The sequence below is a fragment of the Bombus vosnesenskii genome, unplaced genomic scaffold (genome assembly GCF_011952255.1).
Source record: "Bombus vosnesenskii isolate JDL3184/JDL3185 unplaced genomic scaffold, Bvos_JDL3184-5_v1.1 scf7180000013348, whole genome shotgun sequence".
Classification (NCBI taxonomy): domain Eukaryota; kingdom Metazoa; phylum Arthropoda; class Insecta; order Hymenoptera; family Apidae; genus Bombus; species Bombus vosnesenskii.
In genome coordinates, this window is record NW_022882984.1 from 1,039,354 (window position 1) to 1,058,548 (window position 19,195).

Genomic DNA, 19,195 nt, shown 5'->3' on the forward strand with positions numbered 1-19,195 from the left:
CGTTTCACGTTGATAGATCTGTATTTAGAAACCTTTTTGTTAAATTGAATTAACAAATAACAACATCTAGAACTTTTTTAATTCGGAGCCAAGTAGGGACTTTTACATTATTATCGTATATTTATGTTTTTATTTTGTATAGTGAAATTAAACAATGATCAATATTTGGACTAGAAATATTGTATTATGATATGAGATTATTAAATTAAATATACAGTAAGAAGTATAAGTTAAAAGGCATTATGAAGAAGTTAAAGAAACAGCATCATAGAATCCGATTGAAATGAGACCCAATAGAAAAAGAGACTAATTTTGCTTTGATATACACGTATATACTGAAATGTACGTGTAAGTAGGTGGGTAGAATGCATTTATAAAAATAATGGCTGACTAGTAGTGTATCGTACACAGAGAGAAGCGATTGTATGGACTTTAGTTGTGATCCAAGTCGAACAAAGTTACATTTTGTATTAAAGCACACAATAGATATCGATGGACTGAACTTTACAAATACAATCGATAATAATTAGTAAAAAAAACCAAGCAAGTTTGCTATTTAGCCTCAGTATACAACTTTACGAAATTCATAGTTGAATAAAATTTACAGTCGTATGTATGGTTGTAAAAATGAAGAAAAAGATCCATAGAAAAGATATGTTGATTGTATGATTGTTTTCTGTATTATACAGCTTGTTATCAAACGTTTCAATGAAGTCATATTGCTTAAAAGAGAAAGGATACTTTCGGTCGCGATGCGACTTGCACGATACATTTCGTGTTTTTTTCTTCAATTAATTGCATTTGCGCTACGGTTCTTTGTATTTTATTAAATTTTTCTACATCCTAAAGAGAAGATTTAACACGATGGTACATATACCGAGTGCGTATACTTACAACTTTTGGGCAATATCACCCACGGAAGTTGTTGAACTAACTTGTTTAATGCCAAATGGGGTCGTTATACCCTTAGAGACTAATCGCAATATCACTTTGGCCGAAATTAAAGAGGTAGGTCAAAAATTTAATAAAACATAACAAGACTAATATTGTCTTTTTATATGCTATAAACAAGAGTAACTTAAAATATCAATGTCAATATATATTTTTACATAGGACCTCTGGGATGAAGCCAGCAAATATCCTCTTCATGGTACATTAAAAGATGCTCCGTCCTATGTATTTTCATGTATCAACTCTAATGCAGAAGCAGAAGAACTACGAGATGAAACAAGACGTTTATGTGATATAAAACCATTTTGTTCTGTGCTTAAAGTTATAGAGCGTGAAGGTGTTAAAAGCGATAGAAATTTAGATTCCCAAATTGGTCTTCTCATTGGAAAAGGATTACACGAGTTTACAGCCTTAAAGAATTCAGAAGTGAATGACTTCAGATGGAAAATGAGAGTTTTAGGAGATGAAGTTGCAATGGCAAGACAAAAGAAGTCTTGGATGGAGAAAGTACGTTACCAGTTTCCTACCCGATTAGCACCAACTGCCACAATACCAAAAAATATCGAATGTCGATTAAAAGATGGGAATATCGTTCTTGTCACTAAATTTGAGAATACAGAGGTAAGACAACAGCTGCTTTATTACATTTATTGTCACTTGTATATAAAAATTAAAATATTTCTCTATATCGGGTATGCATGTTATATAACAAATTTTTATTAATCATTGAAATTAGTTGATATGTAAACAACAGGATATTCATGTTCTGTTGTGCTTGGTGAGACCTTACTCTTCTTAATGGCTGTATTCTCCACAGCGTGGAAAGGTTTGTTCTCATCGTTATTAGTACTTTGGTTATGCTCAAATTTGCATGATCTTTTTGGTGTAATAATCTTGACTTCTATATCACTGCTAGTATTATTGCTATTTTCTTTGTCTGTTAATTGTATGTGGGTTTTATATTCTTCTGGATTCTCAACCAAACAACCAGTATGCTCAATTTCAAGAGAATAATTTAATGGAAGTGCATGAGCAGAACTATTTATTCTTTGGCTAGAAGTGGATTGTTTTTCATCAATTGTTGCACCAGTATTATACTTATGTGTGAGATCTTTGAGTACATTTGAATCTTCATGTTCTGCCTTATGTGTGAGATCTTTAAGTACATTTGAAACTTCATGTTCTGCATCATTCATAAGATCTAATCTCAATTCTGCTTGCGCAGCATACATTTGAACCTTTAAAAATATAAAAATGGTTACACAAGATCATTCTCATTTCTATAGGCACAAAAAATAAAAACAATTACCTCCAAAGAGGAAGCTTTGTAACGCCAATAATGTAGTTGTTTGGTGATGTTCATTTTTGTTTCTTCTTGCATCAGAAGTTTTGTACAAAGATCTTCAACTTTTATACGAAGTTCTTCCATTTCTTTTTTCTGAGTATCTACCAGAGATTGAAAGTACCTATAATTTCGAAAATAGTATAGAAAAATAGAAACAAGAAAGCACAGAAAGACAGCAATGAACAAAAACATATTGGTTATTGCAGAATTTCATAATATAATTTGATTAACATTTTGTACCTAAAAGATGTATCGCTACAATTCAATTGTTTCGAATTACTATTTTTCTTGATTTCAATCTTCAGTTTGCTTTCAAGATCTGATATTCTACTTTTGTATTTCTTAATTAATTCCTCATTTTCTGTAAATGTATGATCTGCGTCATTATCCAACTTCCTAAGTGTTGCAACACGTTCTGTTCTCAGTTTTTTGATCTCCATAATTTGTGATTTACATATGCGTTTGAGTTCCATGTACTTTTCACGTAATACATTCATTTTATTCATTACATTCTGCCGACGATCTTCCACTTCAGCAAATATTGAATTGCCTGAGAAAAAAGTGAGTTAGATAGTCTGTGATAGTAATGAAACTGCATAATTTGCATCGGTGCTTACCTTTGCGTGATTTACATGTAGGATCCATTTGAAGTGATTCCAGTTCTGTACGTTTCAAAGAAAGCTCTGCGCGAATTTCTTCCAAAGTTTGATCTTTCTCCGCTAGTTGTTCTTTGATACTCTATCGATAGAAAAAGGATTTTGCATTTTATTTTATGAGATTCACGATCACGGGTATAATTTAATTTTCAATATGAAATACATGAATAATTCGCTCCTCACTCGTGTATAATGTTCATAATGGTCGCATCGAGATTTTAATTCCGCGATTGATTCTTCCGCATATTCATATTTCTTTCTTTCTTCTTGTAGTATCGATAAAAGTTCATCGACGCGTTTTTTTAGGGAGATATTGTCTGTTTCGAAAGAAAGATTTGCGAATTGATCTACGATAACAGCTTCGCATTCAGTCTTTATACATTGATCAGCACGTTGTCGTAATTTTTCAATTTCTTCCGCTTGTTGCTCTAATTTCGTTTCTAGATTCAAAATTGTGTTTTCATACTCTTTCGTGAGAGTGCGATGTCTAAAACAAAGAGCAAATAGAAAGAATAGAAGAAGAATCTAGCAAAAAGAGATTAACAAACGATTGTTTGCTACATAGAAATTTCGTATATTTACTTTTCGTCGACTTTTAAAATATATTGTTTTTTCTCGGAAATTTGTTGATCATGAGAATGTTCAAGTATTTCATTTGCTTCATGAACCTCCCGTAGCATTGCTTCGTTTACTCGAAGTTTTCGTTTTAGATCATGATTTTCTTGTCTGCATTTTTCGTATTCAGCTTTTAATACATTATAGGAACGACTCTGATTAAGTATTTCAGAATCTTCCATATATTCTTCATTGCACCCTTCATTCATTGAATCTTGTGTAAACATAGTTAAAGGTTAAGTTACCTTTTGTACATTCAAAGTTAAACACGACGAACATTATTGAAAAATCAACATTCGGCACACGCACACGTTGTTTATCTTACCTGACCAATCCATTGTTGTTTCTTTTCAATTACAGTTGGTATGTAAAAAGCACAGACCTCTGTTGTTGATATGCTTTTCTTTTCTATTTCAATTTCAATTTCTTTTCTCCCTCTCTCTTCGTCTGTCCCCCTCTTTCTACTTCTTCGATCCTTATTTCAGTTATTTCCGGTTCCGTTCCGCCTATACATTAAAAGGCGGAACATTTTAAACTAAACGTTAAAAGACAAAAGCTATTTTATCTTCCTAAAAGACATATGTACAATATTTGCGTGCAACTGCAATTTGATTTCAGACGGCCTTTACATTTCAAATACCACACACTACGACGCCATATCAGTTATTGGTATCTATTTTAAATAAACGAGCAAACACTTTAATGTCAAAAGGACATCCAAACGATTTTACTCTAAAGGTTTGCGGACAGGAAGAGTATTTAATTGGAGATTATCCTTTAATACAGTTTAGTTATATTCAAGATTGTTTAGCGAAAGATATTACTCCTACATTGGTTACTCTAAATAGAGATAGCGTCTCTGTTGATCAAGAAAGTACTGCAGAGAACGTAGAAGTAGATACCTTACAACGTACAAGGCCTTCCTTTTCTACGTTAACTTTACGTAAGAAGGGTAAACATATATCTGCTTGGAAAATAGAGGAACCGTTTGTTTTTACTGTGAATGGTATATCACGATTAAACTGCGATGCAGCCCATCGTACCGTTGAGGTATAAATCACGCTTCGGTAATCGGTAAACGTGACTCGTTTCAAGATATCATCTTTTACAGCAGCTGATTTATGTTTCTTGTTTAATTTTCGTTTCTATAGATTGGCCTTCAAGCTGGCCTTTTTCATGGTGGTAAATCTCTGTGTGAAAGCCAGAAGACTAAAGAAACTATTGTCAGTTCCGACGGAAGTTGCGAATGGGAAGAACCGTTGAGGTTTGATATAAAAGTGCGGGATATACCGCGAATGGCTAGGCTGTGTTTTGTTCTATATGAAATTAGTAAGACTGCGAAAGGACTGAAAAGTCGTAGACTAGTTAAAGATACCAAACAGGAATTTTTTATAAATCCATTATGCTGGGCGAATACAACCATATATGATTTTAAATCTCAATTAAAAACGGGAGCAATGACACTCTATACGTGGACGTATGCCGAGGACATGCAAAACGACGATCTTCTGCACCCTCTCGGAACGGTAGTCTCAAATCCCCATATAGATAGAGCGGCTGCTTTAATGTTAACATTTCCAAAGTAAGTAAGTCTTTTTATTCTTTCTTTCTCTTATTTCTTCTTTCTTCTTTTTATTTCCTGAAAAATCTCCGTTTCTATATTCCGCTTCCGTCATCCTATATACATTAGAGTTGTTTGTCTGTTTGCGTATTTCTATTAGTTATGGGAAAGACAAATCCGTTCTTTATCCAACTCCGGAGAAAATGGTGGAATATGCGAGAAAGTTACGGGAATCATCTGCCGAACGTTCGATCCAAGAAGAACCTGATCAAGAATCTGATGTCGGTAAGCTTCAGCAACTCGAGCAACTTCGATTATTAGCGGATAGAGATCCACTACACGAGCTTCACGAGCAAGAACGAAAGATAATGTGGACATTAAGGCATCACTGTCTTCTTGAGATACCCACGCTGTTGGCCAGGTTGTTGCACTGCGTGGAATGGAATGATCATAGGTGAAAATCTAAATATTCGAAATACCAAATGATAGGAGTTATTTTAACGTCGTCCATTTTCATAGAAAAAGAGAACGTTTAAATCTACTTTCCGATTCTCGACGTATACAGGGAAGTAGCTGAAGCTACGGCGCTAGTGCAACAGTGGCCCAAATTACCCGTCGAAAAGGCACTTGAATTATTGGATTATGCTTACGCTGATCAAAATGTTCGAAGTTTTGCTGTGCGTTGTTTAATGGATGTCAGCGACGAAGATTTGAGCCTTTATCTATTGCAGCTGGTACAAGCGTTAAAACACGAAAATTATTTATCTTGTGAACTGACGGAGTTTCTACTGAGACGTGCTCTTAACAATCGAAGCATTGGTCATTTCTTATTCTGGCATCTTAGGTTGGTATTGTATATTCTCCACTTGTATTCAATTCGTTTCTTTTATTTCATACTCATCGTATTTCTTCGAGTTCACTTATATCTTATATAATCACTTATTTCTCTTTTATGAACACTTTTTGCTAGATCGGAGATGCAAGTGGGTGCTGTATCAGTTCGTTTTGGTTTAATATTAGAAGCGTATTGTAGAGGAAGCCAACAGCATATGCGATCGCTGTTTAAACAAATGGAATGTTTGGGCAAATTGAAATGTGCTTCTGAACAAATAAAACAGCGAAAAGATCGGAAAGCCACGTTACAAGGATTTCAAGAATTTATTCAAGAACCTCATTGTCAAGATGCGTTGTCAAACGTTTTAAATCCATTGGATCCAAGTTTTCGATGGAAACGCATTAAGTAAGCTTCTGCATTAAGATGATATGCAGAAACTTGAATTCATTATCTTAAGCAACTTTATTATTTACATTGGGCTTTTTACAAAAATATCAATCGTTTACAGAATCGAGAAATGTAGAGTAATGGACAGCAAGATGCGGCCACTTTGGTTAGTTTTTGAAAATGCTGATCCGTTCGGTGATGATATTTACTTGATATTGAAGCATGGAGATGATTTGAGGCAAGATATGCTTACGCTGCAGATGTTGCGAATCATGGATAAGCTGTGGAAAAAAGAAGGTCTGGATTTACGTATGAATCCTTACGGTTGCATATCAACGGAAAATAGAGTTGGCATGATCGAGGTGGTTCTAAATGCAGAAACGATTGCAAATATTCAAAAGGAAAAAGGCACCTTTTCGGCAACTGCTGCTTTTAGGTATATTCAAATAGAGATATTATGTATCTTTACGACACACAATCTGTATTATATTCTTCAAATTATTTTTGTATCACTATAGGCGAGGATCTTTACTTGCTTGGTTGAAAGACCATAATCACACCGAGACAGCGTTGAATAGAGCTATCGAGGAATTTACTTTAAGCTGCGCGGGTTATTGCGTGGCTACGTATGTTCTCGGAATTGCGGATAGACATTCGGATAATATAATGGTGAAGAAAACCGGTCAATTGTTTCACGTTGATTTTGGTCACATACTTGGACACTTTAAAGAGAAATTTGGATTCAGGCGTGAACGCGTGCCCTTCGTGTTGACCAATGATTTCGTACATGTAATAAATAAGGGTCAGACAAAGAAGGGTCAAGCAGTTGAATTTCAACGATTTCAGAGTCACTGCGAACAAGCTTTTCTCGTTCTACGACAACATGGAGGTCTAATATTATCATTGTTTGCTATGATGATATCAACGGGATTACCTGAATTATCATCGGAAAAAGATCTTAATTATTTAAGAGATACTCTGGTACGTTATCAGTTTTTTTTCTTTCCTTCTGAATTTAGAAAGAGTACATATGTTAGCTAGAGGTTTGATGCGATTGTTCATAAATAGGTACTCGAGATGTCTGAAAGCGAGGCACAAAAACATTTTAGGAGTAAATTTGACGAAGCTCTTTGTAATTCGTGGAAAACTTCGTTAAACTGGGCTTCTCATAATATGTCGAAAAACAATAAAACGACATGAGCGGAACAAAATAAAACAAACTGAAACGAATGAATTCGATTGGCACATGCTTATCGACGAACAAGTGCCATCGTATCATTCAAATGTGCAAAACTTGATTTGGATGATGAATGATTCTTCACGGAAAGAATATACATGTTTGCTGTAAAGAAGAGACGCAGACGATGGAATGATTAGACAGATTTTGTTGATCACCAGCAACTATTTTTCTCGTTGCCGTATAACCGTAACGCGTGCGCATCCTTATCCCCACGCCTCCTCTCTGACTCCTTTTCTTTCCCTCGTTATTTCTTTCTCTATATTTCATACACATTATCACATACTACGCACGCACAGGCGTTCGATTCTTTATTGTACATTTATATGCTACACCCCCCTTTTTGCCACTTATGATAAGTGGACGGAAAATAGAAGCGAAATACGTGTATAGTACATATCATTGGTTGACATTGCGATCGCAGGATTCTCATAAACAGAAGATAAGCAGGCGTTACTTTGAAAGGAATGTTTCAAGACAATTCGCTCGCCTGACAAGATTGTTGCAGTATCACGGCTGTGCTATTCTACCAGCAGTCTTATAATCTTCCGATTGTAACAAAGAATGGTCAAAGGCTTGGAATAAACTTTGAATAATCCACGAAATTTCTGAATCCTGGAATACTATTGTATCGATTGTAATAAACGAAGTTATTCTTCATCTTCTGTTTTCCTTCTTCGTTATTCGAACAACCTTTATAAAAAGATTTATGAAATGTTTGTTTTACAGTATTAAATTATTTCACTGTTACCGAATATAAACAGAAAAGTTGGGAAAGAAATACGAATACGCACGCTGACGTGTAGGGTTTGATCTTTTGAAACAATGTTTATGCTTAGACGGTGTAATTTCAGAATTTTGCAAATAAATATACATAGATGAGAAGTAAAAGGAAAAGAAAGGGCTTATCATAAGAGAACTAGCTTAAACGAACATACACGTATAATGAAAACCGATGAGAGAAAATAGTTATATCGAATGCAATTACGTGTGCAAGGCCGTCGTGTGGATTCTTTTACTACGTTATTGGTCGCGTTGCTGGTAAGCTCGTGGATCACTGGAGTCACGTTACATAAGTTGACACAACGACGGTGACGGAACAACGAATGCAGACAGGAGGTGGGAGACTGGCAACCCGAGAATGTTATGTATATACTTCGTTTGCGGCTACCTCGCGCCTAAACTCTACTCCCGTCATGCATTTCAGTTGAACGCATCGAATCAAGTGTGTTTTCGCGATGCGCGACGATTCCACGTTGATTAAGTTGAAGCATAATACAAGTAATAAAAGAAACTATAAGTGACGAGCGTGTGCGTTCGAATATTTGTGTTTTCTTCTTTTGAAAGTTTCAAAGGGTCAAACTGCATATCCGGTATCGAGCGGCACTTCGGTAGGAAAGATTACATCGATTTATTCTGTCTTGGGACCCAATCGCGTGGTAAACAAAGAATTGTAGTTTGCGTGCACTGATCGGTGCCGGTAGAAACCGGTTCGGTTACAATAGTAGACATTAATGCGTAAAAGGGATAATATTTATGTTCGGTGGTACGTGTGGTACTCAGGACGATTCGAAGAATAGATGAAATTGATTAAAAATTGAACCAGAATAGAGAAGAAAACATGACTGCTACAGAAGAAACTGAACCGCTAATTCCATCGAGAGACTCTGCTAGTTTTAGCGGAAATAAATCACAAACGGTCTCGTACAATGCGATCTCAATGGTAAGCAATATTCAACCAAAATATTAATCTAGCAAAGTTTTTGCGTTATTCTTTTTTTATAGAAGAAATATTGAAAATCAGTCAGACAATAGCTTGACCGATAAATAGATACGTGAACGAAGATTACGATCATGTACGTGGCTTCCTTCGTACTTGACAGCTTTCTCGGGATTATCTCTTTTCGTTTCATTTTAAGAATTTTAGATTCTGAATAAATGTATAGAAAAGCATCGAAGATACAGGGATAGGGATGATAAAATAAAGTATAATATTTTGCTACTAAAGATCTTTTCTATAAATTGCATCACTTTCCCGTTTGATCATAGGGAGAAGGAAATGGAAAAACAGCAGCATCGTGTAAGACAGCTTCCGATACATCGTCGTTCAAACTAAAGCCCATCTTACATTCTTCGAGTACAGTGGTAACGCCATTGATAGCGACGTTGATACCTCGTTCTACCGGCAGTATCGAAAACGAATCAATTACATACACATGGAGTGATTTGAACGTGTATGCTGCCAAAAGAGACGAGAAGCCATGGGACAGTCTTTTAAGGAGGAAGAAACCAGTCGAAAGAAGACACTTGTTGAAGGACGGTACGATTGTAATTATATACGCATTGACTAATATACTTATTAAAATACCTGATTAAGATATCGAAAGTTGAGAGGAAAAAGTGGGAAATATTAGAACTTGTGCGAAGCTATGGAAATCCATTACGTAGGTAGGATTGTTCTAGAGAGCAAAAAATTGGATCGACTAAAATTAAATTACAGTGTGTGGAGTAGCATATCCAGGCGAATTATTAGTAATTATGGGATCATCGGGTGCTGGTAAAACAACGTTACTGAATGCGCTGACGTTTCGTTCGGGTTCTGGGGTAACTGCATCCGGTGTAATGGCTGCTAACGGACGAAGAGTATCTTCTACGATACTGACATCGAGAACAGCATATGTGCAACAGGATGATCTATTCGTTGGCACTTTGACCGTTAAGGAGCATCTTCTGTTTCAAGCTATGGTTCGCATGGATCGAAGGATACCTATGGAACAGAGATTCGATCGAGTACAGCAAGTAATCAACGAGGTACGTCGAATGAGGGTATACAATATTATCTAGATAAACATACGTGCATAACTGTATGTATGTGTATGTAAACCCGTGTACCTGTGTATATTTATGACAGTTGCAACGCGTGATGAGTTAGCTGTTCTTCGTGGTTTTCAGCTTGCTCTGAGCAAATGCAAAAATACGGTGATCGGACAACCAGGTAGGATCAAAGGTCTTTCTGGAGGTGAAATGAAAAGGCTATCGTTCGCATCGGAAGTTCTTACCGATCCGCCATTGATGTTTTGCGACGAACCTACGTCAGGTCTTGATTCTTTTATGGCGCATCAAGTGGTTTCCGTATTGAAAACTTTAACTGGTAAGTCGATCGTACAGATAGATTCGATTGTAGATTGGATATACGAGTATGTGTATAAGAACGGTTAATGTGAGATAGCGGTGATGTCGTAGCGCGTGGTAAGACGATCGTCGTTACATTGCACCAACCGTCGTCGGAACTGTTCGCTCTCTTCGACAGAATTTTGTTGATGGCCGAAGGGAGAGTAGCTTTCATGGGCACAACATCGCAAGCTTGCACCTTTTTCGAGACGTAAGTAATCGACAGACGTGCATACATCTATACTTACGTATATCGAATCAGTGCTTTTATCTTTTTAAATAGCGTTGTTCTAAGTTCTAAGTTGTGTAAGTAGCGAAACGATGTTTCTAGACTCGGCGCTGCTTGCCCTAGTAATTACAACCCGGCTGATTATTTTGTTCAAATGTTGGCGGTCGTGCCAGGGCAGGAGACATCCTGTCGTCACGCGATAAATACCGTGTGCGACACATTCCAAAAGAGCGATCATGGTATTAAGATTGCATTGGAAGCGGAGGCAGTAAGCGGCGAATTCGAGGACTCTCTGCAAGATGCAAAGTACTCGAAAAATCGATCGCCGTATAAAGCAAGCTGGTGCGAACAATTTCATGCAGTTTTATGGCGTTCTTGGCTATCGGTTATTAAGGAACCGATCCTTATCAAAGTCCGCCTGTTGCAGACCGTCGTAAGTGCTTACTGTAACGAATACCACGTTGTAATCGATCGTAGACAAAATTGGGTTCGTTTTAAAACGTGCTACGTATATTTATCGTTTCTTCCAGATGGTGTCTCTATTGGTCGGAATCGTTTATTTCGATCAACGGTTAGATCAAGACGGAGTAATGAACATCAATGGTGCTTTGTTTATATTTCTGACTAACATGACTTTTCAGAATGTTTTTGCCGTAATCAATGTAAGATTTATTTTATGTTAGTACATAAAGAAGAGAATAAGAAATTAGACGGATTGTTAATACGTATTCGTATACGTTTACGCGTATCACTTACCTTATGTTTAGGTTTTCTGCGCAGAGTTGCCGATATTTTTACGAGAACACCGAAACGGTATGTATCGTACCGATGTGTATTTTCTATGTAAGACACTCGCAGAAGCACCTATCTTCATCGCGGTACCGCTTCTCTTCACTATCATCGCTTATCCCATGATTGGATTGTACCCAGGGATCGATCACTTTTTCATTACCGCTGGTATTGTTGCGCTTGTCGCAAATGTTTCCACGTCTTTCGGTACGTTGTTTCCTTTTGATGTCGCATATGGTACAGTTGTACGTGCATTTAAAAATATACAGTGATAGTTCTGTATGTAATTAACTATGGGAAAGTTTTCTTCTCCATTATTTTTTCTAGGCTATTTAATATCCTGTGTCAGCAGCAACTTATCCATGGCGCTATCTATCGGACCACCTGTGATAATACCGTTTCTGCTGTTTGGTGGATTTTTCTTAAATACAGCGTAAGGACGAACGTTCCATTAAATCTAACAAGTATTACACGATCTAATAAATATTATTTAATGTTGCATACACACATACACATACATATATGTATTATACACATGTCGATTTTACATCTTATTCACACAGGTCCGTTCCATCCTACTTTAAATGGTTCTCTTATTTATCTTGGTTTCGTTACGGTAACGAAGCTCTTCTTATTAATCAATGGTCGCAAGTAGAGTTTATAGAATGCACAAGAGGCAACGCGACTTGCCCTAAATCTGGTCAAATGGTTTTGCAAACGTTCAATTTTAAGCAGGTGCTTGTCATTTGTTATATTATATTTCACTTCGTATGCTTGTCGTTACGTATTTATATCTTCCTTTATACTTGTTCGTATATTCATGCTTGCTATACGGATATTCGTTGCTCATTGTTTTCGATTTTAGGAGCATTTCTGGACTGACATCGCCTGCCTGTTCGCCTTAATCGTTGCATTTCGTTTTTTGGCATTTCTGGCTTTACTGTCAAAGACTTGGACCAATTCCAAACAAAGATAGGAAAAAGAGTACGCAATTAAAAGTTAAGTTTTATGATCGCTGCCAATCGTTGCTATGATATCAAGAACCTCGCACAAACAGTGCCGTTTTCGCCGGATAACGCTTCTTCGTAATGTTATTTATTCTATACGTTTATATACGACGAATGATTAATTTTAACATTTATTAGTTATCTATATCGTCATATTAAAATAATCCAAGTTATTTTATGTAATTTAATCGGATAATATCAAACGCAAATTACGTGTATATTTGTATTGTATATTATACGTATATTTATATTATATGTATGTATATTGCCTGTGTATAAAAATCTTGCATTTTTTCATTTATTTCTAAAAGATACACTAAACTAGCGCTACTCTGTACTACTGTTTTACAGCGAATAAAATGTTTTGGAAAAAATACGCATTGCCTTCTTTTCGATTACGTATTAGTGTCTATAATCTTCGTTCCGTTTCAGCCGTACGCATTTACCGCAAAGAAACGGAGAAAATATCAAAAACGAAGGACGAAAGAAAGTAGCGATATAGCCGTGAGATTATTCCGTCGATGTTTCCTGTTAACTTTTGCGGGTGACAAACGGTAGACGATAAAAAACAAGTACACCATAGTTGACCATCCTTCCAGGTTGAGACTCTGATATCGGTTAACAAACCGGTTGTTATTTACACCGTCCGACCGTGTATGCGTAAGAAAGAAATAGCAAAGAAACATAGTACATACGGATATATCTGTTCGATAATACACGTTAGAACATTCTTATACTGAAAGGTATATTTTGCTTTAAATCTTGAAATTTCACAGACAAGCATATTCCGCGATACTTTCAGTTCTATCGAACTGCAAGCTATCGGAGCTTCGTGCTAACAAATTTCTGCACGATATCGCGAGTTAATTTTTCTTTGACTTTTAACTTCTTCCAACATCTCGCTAAACGTCTCGATTTTTCTAATTACCGACGAACATTGCGATAGAACGTAACGAAAAGACGTACTTGATTATTGCAAAGATCGAACGAAACTCTTCTCATAGTGATCGTATGTAGGAAATACTATCAGAAAGGGTACCGTGGACGAGGAATTCTTACGGCTTCTACGAAACACGTATAAGGTTTCCATCTTCGATTACTGTAATACGTCTAATCTGGTTTCAACCCTCCTTAGTCACCTTCTATTTTATATTTCCTTACAACTGGTACAAGTTACAATTTAGTAGTAGGTAACCATTTACTAGTTGTCTCAGCAATTACATGGTATATTTTTCGTTTATTTGTACCTGAAAAAAGCATAACTACTAGAAATGACATTTTTTCAGTGATTGCTCGTTCTTACCAAGTGATTAAGATATGTATCATAAGAGACACAGTGAGAACCTCCGGTATTTTCATTCCATATATTAATGAAATAATTATCAAACAATAAGAATAATAGAAAAACCATGCAGATTATGCATATGTATATGTACGTTCCAAGGTTTTATTCAGCCGAGAGAATAGCGAAAAGCAGAACAGGTACGGGTCGAGTGGGAAGGCAAGAGCTATCGTGTAGCTGTGGGTTCAGTAACAATCTTATTTGTGGAGTAACTCGGTTCAATCGGCTGTCCGGTTGGTGGGTCGTTGGTGTTTTTAATAAAACAGTGTGATCGGTAGAAGATAATTAAGATCAAGATTTCTCATCGATCACGATGTATGTTTTAAAAGAAAATCAGTGGTTTTCCAAAACTCAAGCTCACCTTACGGAAGAGGATACGGTTTGTTTGCGAGGTGTGACGCTAACCTGGAGAGACCTTTCTGTATACGCAATGGATCGCGGACGAAAAAACATGTTCAAGCAATTAATCAATAATGGTGTGTAATCGTGGCTCTTATCGAACGTATTTGTCGTAAAATAAAGATCAAACAGCTATAATCGACGGTATTTCCCGATTTCAGTGAAGGGTGCGGCCAAACCTGGCGATCTAACAGCGATAATTGGTGCAAGGTAGTGTTCTATTAAAAAATTTATAACAAATATCATCGAAATATAAATTATACGTATGACGCGTAAATTTCTATTCTTTCTTCCTTTTATTTTCCTTTCTTTCTTTTCCAGCGAGTTATCAGCTTATCGTCTCCGAAATTGTCTCTGAATCGTCTTTGAAAAACCCTGTATTATTTCTGACAATTTGGAATGACTCTCATCGGAAATGTATATTCTTTAGTTATCGTGTTACACTTCGAGTACCACTTTGAATCAATAGAATGGTTCAAAGTGTTTTTTTTTTTGACGATTTTAATAAAGAGTTAAATAAATCAAAATTTCTTGTCGTATGTTAACATTTTTTGTTGTGCTCATAATTTGCGATAATTAAGCTTCAACATCTTAAATACTTCTCGTACTTGTTTCAAACTTTTGTTTGAATTCAGTGGTGCTGGCAAAAGTTCATTGATGGCAGCGCTGGCTTTTCGCACTGGACGTAAGTCCTTCCTCTTTCCTCTTTTTCCTCGACATCGATACAATATTTTACCTTAGTTTCCGATTCTTCACAGCCGAACTTTTAATCCATGGTGATATACGAGCAAATGGAACGCCAGTCGATTCTTCTTACATGATGCATAACAGTGGTTACATGCATCAAGAGGATATATTTGTCGCAACGATGACAGTGATCGAACATCTTTGGTTTATGGTAGGTATACGATCCAGTACACACTTTTTGCCAAATTTGCTCGCGATTCTCTATCATTTTTCGATTTTTCATGCAGGCTCGAATGAAACTCGACGGACGTGTACAAGTATTAGACATTCGAAGAAAAATTGACAGTTTATTGAGAGACGTTGGTTTAACCAGCAGGCGCGATGTACGAATTGGTAGTAGTGACACCGACGACAAAGTATTATCTGGCGGTGAAAAAAAGAGGTTGTCCTTTGCCACGGAAGTATGATACAATCATCCCCTTTGTATAATATTTTATCTTCTTGCCTCGCTTTCAAACTTCCTTGATTATTATTTGTTCTTCGAACGTTCACTCGTTTTGCACACTTTCAGCTGCTTTTTCTCCTTTCCTTTGTATCGTGGTCGATTATCGTCATTTCCGACGACGCAACGTACTGACAGATATTATTTAGTTGTTAACAGATCCGAAAATATTGTTCCTGGACGAACCAACGACCGGGCAAGATTCGCATTCGGCAAACTGTTTGATATCTCAACTGAAATCGTTCGCAGCGAAAGGACGAACAGTGTTGTGCACCATCCATCAACCGAGTTCCACTATATTCAGTTGGTTCGATCGAATAATATTAATTGCCGAGGGTCGAGTTGCGTTTGCAGGTGGAATCGACCAGGCAGTGGAATTTTTTGCAAGGTACGTTTCTGTAATGTAAAACGATATTTTTCCATTAAACTGATTCATTTTTCAGTCAGGGATACGAATGTCCGCGGAAATACAATCCAGCAGACTTCCTAATAGCGATTGTGGCTACGGGCTCGAAGAACGAGAATGGTGAAGAAATAGCTCACGAGATATGCGATGTTTTCTCAACTAGTAAAGCATATAACGAAATCGATCGTATACTAGAAACGCAGATGCAATCGATGCATTCTGTGAATGTAAGCGATCATCTTTTTCCTTGCCTTTTAGTCCGTGTAATAATAAGACACGAAGTAACAATCTCTTTGTATTATCACTTCAGTCTAGATCCGAATTACTTTCTGACGACAAATTTATTACGTGAGTATTCGAGAAAATTTCAAGTATCTACTGATCGCTGTTTAACGTCCTTGTTTATACACGTATGTCTGTATATTATGACTATTTAATATAGAAGAAAAGAGGCGCGATATTGTTCACGGCTTTACTGGTTGATTTATCGACACTTTTTGCAAGTTCTGAGAGATCCATCGGTACAAATTATTCGAATACTTCAGAAAGTGGTAAGTGATTTTACATGTGCAAACCATAGCGAAATATTTGAAAAGATAAAGGAGAATTTAGTACCGTATAGCATAGCGTATACAGTCATAATGAGTTAATAATTAAAGCTATGATGACAAATTGAACAGAGTGTGGCGACAATCGCTGGTCTGTGCTTCGTGGGTGCTGTAAATTTTGATCAGCTTGGAATTCAAGCTACGCAAGGTGTCATTTTCATCTTGGTGTCTGAGAACGCATTTTTTCCAATGTACGCTACATTAGCCCTGATACCGCAGGAGCTACCGCTTCTTCGAAGGGAGTACCGAGCTGGGATGTACCCGGTTTATCTGTACTATGCTGCGCGTATACTTTCTTTGGCAAGTAAAGAATCATTAGCAATTTCCTCGCACAGTCTTATACTAAAAGGAAATTATTTAAAAACTAAATGCATGAATTCCAGATACCTGGTTTAATAATAGAGCCGCTATTATTTGCGACGATCATATATTGGTTAGCTGGATTGCGAGATAACGTCGAAACTTTTGGGTTCACGTTACTTGTGCTCCTACTTACTATAAACGTATCGACTGCGTGCGGTAAAGCAATTTATCTATACGATAAAACTAAAAGTTGGACTAAAAGAGAATCTAAGGGGAGAATTAAGCGGTATTGACGGAAACTTGTTTCAGGGTGTTTCTTTTCAACGGCATTTGAGAGCGTACCATTAGCGATGGCTTATTTAATACCGTTCGACTATATTCTTATGATTACTATGGGTCCCTTTCTCAAACTAGGGTACTTTTAATTACGGCTTATATTCTAGCTCTAGGTGGTAAGAAAAGATAGCGAGGAAAAAGGAAGAACACCTTTCTGTGTGCATGCAAGTGACGTGCATGTGCTTGCGTGCAAAAATGAATTAATTGAAAATATGTCAGTTAACTCACTAACTTATTTCAGATCGTTACCGTTATACATCCAATGGATTAAATACATTTCTTGGTTGCTACACTCCAGCGAAGCACTTTCCATTCTACAATGGAACGGTGTGCATAACATATGTAAGTTTCACTTTGCTAATTTGTATAGAGGATAATATATATGTAATAGCTCTTCAATACATATGGCTATGATTAGTATTATACTGTAAAATGTATGTCAAATGGTAACATTGGACCGTTACTTTTCTAAATCTGCAGCTTGTGAAACAACTGATCCTGAATTACCTTGCATCACCGAAGGGATCGATGTGCTACATCGTTACGACTTTGATGAAACTAATTTTTGGATGGACATGCTGTCAATGATCGTTATTTATCTCGTTTTTCACATCCTTGCCTGCGTTTGTCTATGGAATCGTTGTAGATGCAAATGAGAAAGTACTATATCACGATATCGACTGCCATGCTGACTTGTTTGTATTCGTTTAAAATATATTCGTGTATTAAATAATAGTAACAATAAAATATGGTTTTAAAATTCAAAGTGGAAAAACACCGATTGTATTTTCGACCAATCGCGGGGAGACGCAATCGCGAGGAAACGCGTCAACGGGAGTCGTAAATTCCCGTTACGATTATAATAATCGACGCCGCGAATAAATCGATCCCCTGATTTTCGTTGAGATAATAGGGGTGGTTGAGGTGGTACAACGCTGCGATTCACAGGGTTATAAAATTTATATTTCCAACAACTTTGTACAGAAGATAGTTACACTGAGGCGTATGTATAAGTTAAGTAAGTGATTGTTTTAAGGATAGAAACCCGGTAATGATATGTTGACTATTCTAACGATGAAGAATAAGCGAAGTTCGTTCTTATGTGATTACGGAGGAAAGCTCGGAGTGGCTGTCTTTCGAACTAAAGACGTGGATTCGTTGTTCACACTTTTCGTTAGGACAATATTAATAAGTGAAGATTGGAGGAGGAAGCCTCCTACCAACGTGGCTCGGGAGTGACCAACGTGCAATAAACCTAAGGACTGTTTTAAATACCAGTTATAAACCGAGAATACTTACAGGATTAAAGGTTCCTGTAAGCTAATAAGATTCGGTTTATGGTGGGGCCTTATTGAGGTTTATTAAGCGTTTGTCGAATGGGGCTTGAGCCTTGACGGTCAGACACTGAAGGATGTTGCACGGACCATTTCACGCGACGTAACACCGATGTCGAAAGAAATTGCGTACTATTTCAGTATACATATGTATAATTATGTGTTTATAAAGGTTTGAGGATTATGTTCCATGTTTCTATCTCCGTGTATCTATCGCATAATTCATCTCAAGTTACATACATCTCAAGTAATACATACACACCGGTAGTGTGACATTACTATTTAATATTCATTTGTGAACTATTTAATATTCATTTATAAGAGGAAAGAATAAAAAATAACAGATGGGAAAAGGAATCGAGGAGAAGAAAAGAAAAAAAAATGCTACAAAAGGATATGGAAGGTTTGAGTAGCGAAGGAAGAAGGTGAAAAGAGGAAAAGGACGCGTGGCAGGGTGGAAAAATGAACGTAAATAAATAAAGAAGCTTAAAAGAG

At 36.7% G+C, this 19,195-nt stretch overlaps 4 protein-coding genes and 1 long non-coding RNA gene across 9 annotated transcripts; 3 read left to right on the top strand and 2 right to left on the bottom strand.

Moving 5' to 3' along the window:
- Nucleotide 1: 1 nt before the first annotated feature.
- On the top strand, nucleotides 2-8,247 carry LOC117236348 (phosphatidylinositol 4,5-bisphosphate 3-kinase catalytic subunit delta isoform). Its single transcript, XM_033499205.1, has 10 exons — nucleotides 2-1,008; nucleotides 1,114-1,572; nucleotides 4,186-4,617; nucleotides 4,719-5,149; nucleotides 5,289-5,582; nucleotides 5,694-5,972; nucleotides 6,099-6,368; nucleotides 6,472-6,786; nucleotides 6,869-7,331; nucleotides 7,419-8,247. Exons 1-10 carry the CDS (start codon nucleotides 865-867, stop codon nucleotides 7,548-7,550), a joined length of 3,219 nt encoding a protein of 1,072 aa, XP_033355096.1. The 5' UTR covers nucleotides 2-864; the 3' UTR covers nucleotides 7,551-8,247.
- On the bottom strand, nucleotides 1,586-3,971 carry LOC117236351 (protein Spindly). 2 transcript variants are annotated; one of them, XM_033499212.1, is made up of 7 exons: nucleotides 3,893-3,971; nucleotides 3,535-3,781; nucleotides 3,136-3,439; nucleotides 2,914-3,034; nucleotides 2,537-2,846; nucleotides 2,261-2,417; nucleotides 1,640-2,189 (listed from the first exon to the last, which is right to left on the bottom strand). In XM_033499212.1, the coding sequence occupies exons 1-7, from the start codon at nucleotides 3,903-3,905 to the stop codon at nucleotides 1,671-1,673; spliced, it is 1,671 nt and encodes a 556-aa protein (XP_033355103.1). In that variant the 5' UTR covers nucleotides 3,906-3,971; the 3' UTR covers nucleotides 1,640-1,670. The 2 variants fall into 2 exon arrangements, with proteins under 2 accessions (XP_033355102.1, XP_033355103.1); XM_033499211.1 differs by lacking the exon at nucleotides 3,893-3,971 and having other exon boundaries at nucleotides 1,586-2,189; nucleotides 3,535-3,794.
- A 749-nt stretch (nucleotides 8,248-8,996) lies between the features above and the next one.
- Nucleotides 8,997-13,157, top strand: LOC117236349 (protein white-like). Of its 3 annotated transcripts, none has more exons than XM_033499209.1 (11): nucleotides 8,997-9,310; nucleotides 9,637-9,907; nucleotides 10,088-10,398; nucleotides 10,540-10,738; nucleotides 10,813-10,969; nucleotides 11,090-11,420; nucleotides 11,518-11,649; nucleotides 11,755-11,800; nucleotides 12,104-12,209; nucleotides 12,340-12,511; nucleotides 12,642-13,157. In XM_033499209.1, the coding sequence occupies exons 1-11, from the start codon at nucleotides 9,209-9,211 to the stop codon at nucleotides 12,750-12,752; spliced, it is 1,938 nt and encodes a 645-aa protein (XP_033355100.1). In that variant the 5' UTR covers nucleotides 8,997-9,208; the 3' UTR covers nucleotides 12,753-13,157. The 3 variants fall into 3 exon arrangements, with proteins under 3 accessions (XP_033355100.1, XP_033355097.1, XP_033355099.1); XM_033499206.1 differs by having other exon boundaries at nucleotides 8,999-9,310; nucleotides 11,755-11,983; XM_033499208.1 differs by having other exon boundaries at nucleotides 9,001-9,310; nucleotides 10,831-10,969; nucleotides 11,755-11,983.
- On the bottom strand, nucleotides 12,793-14,338 carry LOC117236352. Its single transcript, XR_004493840.1, has 2 exons — nucleotides 14,220-14,338; nucleotides 12,793-14,030 (listed from the first exon to the last, which is right to left on the bottom strand). It is a non-coding gene; the product is annotated as an uncharacterized LOC117236352 (long non-coding RNA).
- Nucleotides 14,103-18,121, top strand: LOC117236350 (protein scarlet). 2 transcript variants are annotated; one of them, XR_004493839.1, is made up of 14 exons: nucleotides 14,103-14,601; nucleotides 14,686-14,734; nucleotides 15,160-15,209; nucleotides 15,283-15,422; nucleotides 15,499-15,672; nucleotides 15,863-16,101; nucleotides 16,157-16,346; nucleotides 16,430-16,467; nucleotides 16,562-16,670; nucleotides 16,800-17,027; nucleotides 17,111-17,246; nucleotides 17,340-17,482; nucleotides 17,608-17,708; nucleotides 17,847-17,861. XR_004493839.1 is itself a non-coding variant. In XM_033499210.1 (14 exons), the coding sequence occupies exons 1-14, from the start codon at nucleotides 14,439-14,441 to the stop codon at nucleotides 18,020-18,022; spliced, it is 1,899 nt and encodes a 632-aa protein (XP_033355101.1). In that variant the 5' UTR covers nucleotides 14,106-14,438; the 3' UTR covers nucleotides 18,023-18,121. The 2 variants fall into 2 exon arrangements, 1 of the variants encoding a protein (XP_033355101.1); XM_033499210.1 differs by having other exon boundaries at nucleotides 14,106-14,601; nucleotides 17,340-17,445; nucleotides 17,847-18,121.
- The last annotated feature ends 1,074 nt before the right edge of the window (nucleotides 18,122-19,195 follow it).